Source organism: Monopterus albus, unplaced genomic scaffold, assembly GCF_001952655.1.
Source record: "Monopterus albus unplaced genomic scaffold, M_albus_1.0 scaffold186.1, whole genome shotgun sequence".
NCBI lineage: Eukaryota > Metazoa > Chordata > Actinopteri > Synbranchiformes > Synbranchidae > Monopterus > Monopterus albus.
Genome location: NW_018128066.1, coordinates 2,415,607 through 2,425,301, shown reverse-complemented (window position 1 = coordinate 2,425,301; position 9,695 = coordinate 2,415,607). Strand labels below are relative to the sequence as shown.

The following is a 9,695-nucleotide window of genomic DNA, read 5'->3' as shown; positions in this document are numbered from 1 at the left end:
ATTTATACTGAGAGTGAATTACACACAGGTGGACTCTATTTACTAATTAGGTGACTTCTGAAGGCAGTTGGTTGCACTGAATTTTATTTAGGGATATGAGAGTAAAGGGGGCTGAATACATATGCACGCCAGATTTTTATTTGTAAAAATTCTTGAACACCGCGTATCATTTTCCTTCCACTTCACAATTATGTGATACTTTGTGTTGGTCTATCACATAAAATCCCAATAAAATACATTTAAGTTTGTGGTTGTAATGTGACAAAATGTAGAAAATTTCAAGGGGTATGAATACTTTTGCAAGGCACTGTATAATAAGTGCCAGTATCATATGTGTTCAGCCTATTGTCTACTTCTGAGCTAAACTTTCCTTAAACCAGGATAAACACCTATATGTCTAAAGAGCAGTAAAGATATAATATCACAGGAATGGGTTCAAGTCCAGCACTTCATTTAAACCACTGGGTTATATAGTGTTTAATGTTTGCATCCAATATGCTTCTCTTTGCAATAGCTGTTTATATCTCCTCTTCTAGGATTTGGCAAAACTGTTCCAAATCTCTACATTTAAGGGAGGGTGCAAGCTGAGCCATGTTTTTAAATCAATTTAGTTTCAGACAATAGTGTAATCTACATTTCCATTCCTAATAGCTCCTTTGTGTTCGTATTGAGGTGACAATTGGTTTGGCCAACATATGCAAGCCTGTGCAGACATTTGAGCATGTAGATAACGTGTGTGGTCATGCAGTTTATAAATCCTTTTGTATCCTATTTTTCACCTGTGTGTGTATAATAAAATACTTTTGTATTAAACGTGTTTGTACAGTGTGTACAATGACCAGTCAGCTGTATATGTTGACCATACCAAGAGATCACAAATATTTTGACCTCTGTTTTAACAAAATCGAGGTGAGCAGTAAGTTAGGTGCTGTAAGCTTGGGTCACCTCCCAGTATTTTTATGCCTCCACGCCAGCGACAGCTGCTTCTGGAGACATTATGTTTTTAGGTTATCACTCCATCCATACAATTCTTGTGAACACGATATATGTCAGGAACACCTTGAGGGAATTTTATCAGATTTTGCACAAATGTTCACTTGGACTCAAGGATGACCTGATTTAGATTTTGGTGGTCAAAGGTCAAGGTCATTTCTGTTTTATACCCTTGAATTTGACATCTTGGTGGACACATGCAACCACAAAGCAGTAATTCTAGTTTAATAATGTTTTTAATCTCTGCAGAGACATTGTTATATTCTAGTACAAAGGACAGACAGTTCTCTGACAATTTCTAGGTCAGATTCAGTAACTGCTCTCTTTAACTTTCTAGCTCTAATTGCTTTATTAAGAGTTTTGTCATCATTGCCTCACTCTTTAAAGCGCAGACACTTTCCTTGGCTGTAGCCTCAGAGTTGGACTCTCTTGTATAGATACGTTTCAAACTAACAGACTGTTCATAAGGAATATTAGAAATCATTTTTTAGGATGGTAGCACTGAACATGAAGAATAGTATTCCTTTCTGTGTCTTTTCAATCAGTCGACATGTCCAACTGTTTGTTTTGCTACTCAACCAGCAGCACTTTTAAAGCACACACCTGTTACAGATTATAAGCATAAACATTGAGATGAGTGAGCCTGAAGAAGCTGCAAAGCAAAACACATTGCTCAAAACCGTGTGTTTATTAAATAAAGTCATATATCTAGACATACTTGGTGTGTGAGTCTTTTACATTAGTCTAAAACCACATACTGTAAGCTTTTTTTTTCATCTGGTGAATACAGTATTAGACCAAATACAGACAACAGAAGTACACAAAAAAAGCATAAGTTAGAGGTAACAAAAGAACAAACATATTTTTGCTTGCGATCCTTGCAACACAAACTATGCTTTGACATTCTTTCACTGTTAGATCTTGAGTCTTTTAGCCAGTAATTCAAAGGCAGCAATTTGGTTTCCTTACTTTCCAGTTTATGTAATTGGTCAATTTCACAGAAAGCAATGCCAGCGCTATCAGACAATGTTACTACAGATTTCATCCATTTTATCTGGACCCTGGTGAAAGTAGCATCAGCAATAGAATCAGCCGTCTTGGCAACAGAAAGTAAACATGGCAAAAGTAAATATTGTCTTGTCTGGATAGTTATTACTACTTGAGTACATGTTGTTGATGCACACTGAGCTAGCCTATATGTTTGTATATGTGTGTAGGTTTGAGCTGATGCGAACGTGTTGGCAGTACAATCCTAAGATGCGTCCATCCTTTGTGGAGATCATCAGCGGCATAAAGGATGAGCTGGACCCATCTTTCAAAGAGGTTAGTTTTTTCTACAGCGCCGATAACAAACCTGCTGATGCTCCGCAGCTCCACCTGGACAAGATGGACAACGCTGATGACGATCCTCTTGATCCTGCTTATTCCACACAGCCACAGCCACAGGAAACCCCAGTCCCTCAGCAGGCCCCTCCCTCCCTGAGCTCAGAGGCTCCACTTGCCCCCTCGCTAGCTCCCAGCTCCCCAACCTCTCCCAGTATGTCATCTGCTGCCATGGACAAGCATTCCTCTGGGCAGCAGGCAGCAAATGGGCTGCCGGGGCCAGGCCTTGCAGCAGGGTCAGGCACAGGTGTCAATATGCGACCGTCTCTGGAGGAGTTGCCGCCGTACACACACATGAATGGAGGACGCAAAAACGAGCGTGCCGTGCCTCTCCCACAGTCCTCTGCCTGCTGATGGAAATGAGAGTCACACCAGACTGCAAACCCTGCCACCTACTGCCCTGCAGAACCTGATGTTACAGTGACTGGGATTTTTTTCTTTTAAAATCAAATACAGCAAGACCATGTCTGCCACTTTCGCTGCTCAGTGAGGAGCAAACGCTGTTGCAGAAAACTGTCAGTTCGTATTCTGCTGTAAGTCCGCACATGTTTTTTCATATTATTCTAGTTTTGGTTTCTACCAGCTGGCTGTCAGACATGACACTGCCCTGGCTGCTGAATGGGAAGACCAACAAAACAGTAAAGAAAGGAAACACAAAACATCATCTTGGGGGGGATCTCCCTCTCTCTCTGTCTTTATTTTATAAATTGTTTGTTACTTTTTATGTTTCTAAATGGGAAAACAAAATGTGTAGGCCTTTAAATGGCTGGCATGGTTGCTTTTGGGTGGGCATTATGGTAAAACTGTTGCATTGAGTGAAGAAGAAGCACTTCAGAGAGGTCAGCGTCTTCATCGGCTGCAGGCTGGGTTTCTGCCAGGTCAACAGCCAGTCCACTGAAAAAAACAGCCACAGCAAAAGAAAATCTGCCAAATGTATTGCCAAAAAATTCCTTCAAATTCTCCCCTCTGCAGTCTTGCCTTGATGCATAGCAGATTGAAATTTGAAGCAAAAAAGGGCCTTTGATCTGCAACCACACCATGGTTAAAATCTCCCATCAAAGGGATGTTAGTTTCCCTCTGTTGCTGATGCAGTCGTACATCAGTCCTGCTGTCTGTTGCTGTCTGATATCTGCAGCTACTGTACTTTATCAAATTGTCATCATAGATCTTGGTTACATCTTTTTATCTGAAATTGAGTCACATCCTGTCTCAAAGTGCTTCTCCATTATGGTTTGTCTACACAATCCAGTCAATAAAGAAGCAAAAAAAAGCCTCAAGGTAGAGGACTGCAGAGGGAAAAGCATAAAGAGATAAAGAATATGAACGTCTTTCGATCAGGTTTTGGTCCGAGTTCAGAGGCGTCTGTTATTTTCAAACAGGTATCTTTTAGACCAGTCATTAGTCTCCAACATTTACATCATCTATGTGGACAGAGCATTTATGTACCAGTTGTTTGTGTCACTTTTCTAACTTTTATACGGTTGGAGACATTCATCGTGTACAGAGAGAAGCTGCTATTCCTTATTTCTCTTGTGGTTGTAATATAGTTGATATCTATATATAAAAAGAGAAAACTGCTTCAGGTTGGATCAGCAAATGTTTCCACAGTGCATATTTTTAATGCTTGTAATTGTGTAAAGTATCTGAGCTGGTTTTGATTCAATGCTTGCGTAAAAGGTACGACCATTTGCCTTGTGGTTTGAAACACTGGTTACTTTCCCTCCCATTTGACTAGAGGACAGTGATGGCACCAGTGACCATCAATGTTCTAATCTTCTTTAGGGCACTTTGACCTCTTGTCTTCTGAGGTTTGGACTTGACCCTGTATACCCATCATTATACTCAGAGGTCAAGTGTCACTGCTGAGTCCCAACTAAATCTCAGGACAAAGAGAAAATTAATTTTTCTACTTTCCTGTTGGTTTGTGCTTTCATACCCAGAGACATCCAGTCTTCTGTGTCTGATTCTGTGTCCCCCTGGCTCTGTTATTGCATTTTCTTTTGACATTAAGTAAGAACAGTTTTTCCTAAAACTGAAACCAGAACGGGATTTTCCAGTTTTTTTAATGGATCCATGCTATTTTTGTATGGGGCCCCAATACTGACAAAATGTTATTAGACAAGTCAGACACATAACTGAATATAGCTACAAATGATATAGTTTGCAATTGCTGATACACTGGTACAAGGTGCAATGCTTAGTGCAGCCCTGCTGTGCAAAGCTATTGTTAAATAATTGAAATAGAGCACAAAATGAAATATAAAGCTTTATGCCTTTCTCTCAGTCCTGTTTACCCACAATCAGTTGATGTAATAAATTAAACCATAATTTATTTAGCCCCCCCCCCACACACACACACACATGTGTTCCACAGCAGCCAGTGCGCACACTGTAATGTTAGTTATCTATAGTCTGTACTGCATATTGCTATAACAGTGTGTGAACTCTTGTAGCTAAATTTCAGTTAGCTTGCTAATACTACTTAGAGCTTTTTGTTCAGTTGGTTTATATTGAGAAAGAAATCTTTAAATGACATTCTCCTGCAACATGTCATAGGTTATTACCACATACTAGTGAAAGATAAATAGAAGAGGAAGAAATTGTATTCTTGGAAGAAAAGGTGTTAAACTTGAGGTTTCTTTTTATGCTCCATTTTAATTATTTAGATAACTATTTTTTACTGATGAATTTTTGACTTGTCTGATAATGTTTTATCACAGTTTGTCAGTTTCAAGTTACTATATGGTTGTGCTCTCTAATAACTGGGTTCATGGTACAAAGTAAATGCAAAACAGAATTGATTTAATGTAGCAATGAGTCTTAACATCTTATTTTTTCCAAAGGCAAGTGTAAAACCCTGTCTGCTGGATAGTTATTTCTTTTTCAACATATCAGCATATTTGTAGAAGGTTCCTGAAGCTAAATTGTGTTGAGAAATAATTATCTTACAGCACTGAGAGAAGATTTTTTAAAAACGTGTCAGGATAAATAAGATTTTGCAGCTGAGGACAACACTAAAGGATTCGTAAGAGGGGCGGATGCTGCTGAGGCTCTCCTCCTGAAGATGTTCTTTAGCTCGCATATTAAATCCAAATTCAACAAGACACGTTTGGTCAGTTCTTTGACTGACAGGATATTCCCCGTGTTGAACACCTGAGCATGTAACAGACTGCTTTATGAAGGTTAACTGAAGAAACATGAGAGACTAAAATATGAAGATGAATATATGGACCACATGGAATAGATTTTAAAGACTCACCTCAAAAGCTGTATTTGGATTCTCAGCCCAGGTGTTTCTTGGTTATTTATGTTATTTGTTTTGTGAAGTGTAAATCACTGTAAAAGTTCCCCTCAAGTTGTTTTTTTTTTTAATATTTTTGTTCTATTTTCTGGGGGTTTTTGGTTATTATTCTCTCAACCATCCATCTACCTCACTGTACTTTCATTTTCAGTTTATATATTTGTACAGAAAACAAGTCTAATCTCTGTTGTCCAGCTGTAATGACCATCTTGCTGAGTGCTGTTAATATGGCCGAAATCAAACCACAAACCAAACCATCATGGCGGAGGAGGCTGGTGCACAAACATGATGCTTAACAGGGAAAACTGGGTTACTGTGGGGAGATATTTCTCGCTAATCTGCAGATAATCTAATCGGGGAAACTATTCAGGCTCCTAGTTGATTATAACAGCTGCTGGTGAAATTTGGGACAAATCAATTAAATAAGGAGGTGGTCCAGCTAAGACCAAGTCTTAGTAACTGTGATGACAACACTTGGTGTTGTGTGCTTCTCAGATGTTCTGTTGTGAGAAGAACTGTGAACAACATGAAGAAAGAATGAAGTGTAGTTCTGCTGCTGTTAAAATCTCCCAGCCTCCCCACCTTTCCCTTCTCTACACTCCCCTCTCCCCTCCCCTCTTCCGACTGTACTGGCGTGCTGCTGTTTTCAGACCTCAGCCTCAAGTCCATGTGTTAACACTTCCATCTGTACTAAAGGTATTTCCAGAATAATCAAATATACCATGGAAAAAACCTCTTGCTGCTACACGATTAAAAAAACATAACACAGAGTTCTGGGGGACACCACAATGTAAAAGTAATACATCAGAGGTATAAATCTGAAACTTGGTTACTAACAGCCAGGAGAGAAAAATTATCCAGGTATGACCTGTTGCATTGTGGTTTTGTGGACAGTGAGAAGGACCACGCTGTCTCTAAGCAGAAATGTCTGACATTGGGTGTGTTATTTTTCTGGCCTAGGCATGTGCTGGGGGAAAATGCTGTTACAGTATCTTGACACATTAGAAATGGAACTGGAGATGTATATAGAGGACTGCAAATTTACAGCCAGCTTTTGCTCTATTTTCAGTGTGACAGTTTAAAACTGTGGCCCTTTGCATCCTTTCACTACATATAGCAGAGAGCCATTGTGGGTATTCTGTCAGTCACTTGTTGCTGCTTAAAAATGCTGGCTGGATTCTGGTGGCCTGTGTTTAGATGGGTACATTTTCCACAGGTTCATTTTCAACACAACACTCACAAACTACTGCTGCTAATATCCATTACAGTACAAGTTGTTTCCCTCCCACCTTGTACAGTGCTCCATCCTCTGTAACAGTTAGTGAACTGACAGGTTAAACTCCAAACGATCAAACTGGCTTCAGCATTCACTGAAGGCTCTTTCTTGTTAGTAAGCAAAGTCTAGCCAGTCATTCATAAGTGCACAACATCTGGTTTCATTTAGGCTGTTTGGTTCTTCAAACATGACCTGAGACCTAGCTAATGATCTGTACTGTCTGCTATGGAAACACCTTTTGTAACTGAGGAGCTAGTTAATGATGTTTTGTATGTCACTTCCTCTTCATGTGTTGTTTGGCAGATTGTTGAGGTTCTTCACTTTGGTGCCTTGGCGACCATGATGCCAGAAAAAAAGCATCTTTCATGTCTTCCTGTGCTAACAAGGCAGGTTTGTCATTTCATCCCAGGAGTCTCAGTGATGTGGGTTCTGTTGCAGAGTCCTCCTCCAACAACAGGCTTATCAGTCTAGTGCCAGTTTGCTCTGACATGACAATGTCAGGATGGGTTTTTGTGGTCTGATTTTTGTCTCACATTTACCACTGTAACACCACAGAGTGGACATTAAGTGAAGCAAGTTTCTCTTTTTCTTTTGTTACATAGATGGTCAGTTTGTTACCAAGGTTTTGATGTTTGTAAACTATTCATAGCCTTCCATCTCTTGTTTCAATTGAAATAATCTGTTAGACTAAGGTTTCATTTTGGCTTTCTTTTGTACATGCTGGTGTAAGAATTTTTCCTGTTATCAGTATATTCTGACTACTGGGAAACTGGCTGAAGGAAAAAGAGAGCATTTGTTTCTCTGATTCTTTTTTCTACACAAGATTTAAGATGAATAAAACTGTATGCAAACTGTCTCATTGCTTTGTATCAGTTGTACATGTTTGAACCGTTTCTAATAAGAACAGGAAAACGTCCAGTAGACTTGTAATGTATATTGATTAATGATTATTTAATATTTCCAGAAACAATTTTTTCATCCTTACTGATTACTGTTACATGTTTATGCTTTAGTTAAAAGTTTTTCTTGGTATTCCCACTACAGTAATCAGTCATTTCCATCAGATGTTATCATTATTAGTGATTATTTAAGTGCTGTTACCATATCAGGACTATTTTCCATTGTTAATTGAAGTGCTATAATGACATGGTTGTTGAGAACTGAAATCTGGGTGATGCCTTAAGCAACCTCAACAAGAGAGACCACTGGGACTGTTGAAAATCACACCACTACCAGATCAGTGCAGTAGCCATTCAGCTGAATTTAAAACTGGGATTACTTCAGAGAGGTGAACTGATGGTGGTCCTGGCAGCTGAAGAAATGAAGTGGAGAATGCCTGGAGACTGACTAACACAAGGTTACAGCACACAAAACAAGGAGATGCAACAAGAGAAATGATCATTTGGTCCTACAAGGCTACAGATACAGAGCTACATGCAAAATACAGTGGTGTGAAAAAGTGTTTGCCCCCTTACTGATTTCTTATCTTTTTGCATTTTTGTCACACTTTCATGTTTTAGATCATCAAACAAATTTAAATATTAGTCAAAGATAACACAAGTAAACACATCATGCAGTTTTTAAATGAAGGTTTTTATTATTAAGGGAAAACAAAATCCAAAACTACATAGCCCAGTATGAACATGTGTTCGCCCCCTAAACCTAATAACTGGTTGGGCCACCCTTAGCAGCAACAACTGCAATCAAGCGTTTTCGATAACTTGCCATGAGTCTTCCACAGCGCTGTGGAGGAATTTTGGCCCACTCATCTTGGCAGAATGGTTGTAAGTCAGCCACATTGGAGCGTTTTCGGGCATGAACTGCCTTTTTAAGGTCATGCCACAGCATCTCAATTGGATTCAGGTCAGGACTTTGACTAGGCCACTCCAAAGTCTGGTTTAAAGTTCCAGATCACAACGGCTGATCTGTACAGATGATGTATGGCTTAAAGTGAAAGAAAGATAACATCACAGTTTTGTTCATTTTCATTTATTTTCATTTTATTCACATTTATCCACCAGTGCTATTTTAATGACACTTTTAAGTTTCACATTTATTCACATTTACTATTTCTAATGTCATTTTTTAGTTTCACATTTGTTCACATTTATTCACATTTGTTATTTCTAAGGTCACTTTTTAAGTTTCACTTGTATTCACATTTATTAACATTTACTATTTTTTATGTCACTTGTTACGTTCACAGGATGATACTGAAATTCCTGAAACAGTTAATGTTACTCTCAGAATAACAGTTTGTACAAGTTAACAGTTTGCTTTTGCAGGATTTGTCCTGAAGGACAAAAAGGGGGGAATGTGGATGCCAGCATAGCAGATGCTGGTATGTCATTATGTTTAAGGTCACTTCACTCTGAATTTAATATATGTTCAAAGATTTAAAGGATCACTTCACACTAAGATTGATGTCTTGATTTTATTTTATGCACTACTTATCAGCTAACTTTAAGGTCGTTAGCAAGCTTATCAGCTCAGCTTGCATAGTCTGCAGAAGTTACTTCCAACACTCATAAATGTGTCTTGTGTGAGAAGGAAAAGGGAGTGCGGCACCCAGGCACCTGGCGGCCCCACTCAGTATCAAGGTCTTGCTGTCCTTTTGCTGTAGCAAGGCAGCTGGGGAAGTCGTTATAATGTAAGATAACAGTATGAGTTTCAATGGATGTGTATTGTACTACTTGGGTATAAAGGGACTGCCCTTTTGCCAGTGACTCAGAGAACTCAGAG

At 39.0% G+C, this 9,695-nt stretch overlaps 1 protein-coding gene across 3 annotated transcripts in view; it reads left to right on the top strand.

The window, feature by feature from the left end:
• Positions 1–7,807, top strand: part of LOC109969948 (insulin-like growth factor 1 receptor) — a 64,797-nt gene extending 56,990 nt beyond the window's left edge. For all 3 annotated transcript variants that reach the window (XM_020617183.1, XM_020617182.1, XM_020617184.1), the window contains one exon: positions 2,211–7,807. In XM_020617183.1, the coding sequence (XP_020472839.1) occupies positions 2,211–2,730 (520 nt within the window). In that variant the 3' untranslated portion in view covers positions 2,731–7,807. The remainder of the gene's footprint in view (positions 1–2,210) is intronic.
• The last annotated feature ends 1,888 nt before the right edge of the window (positions 7,808–9,695 follow it).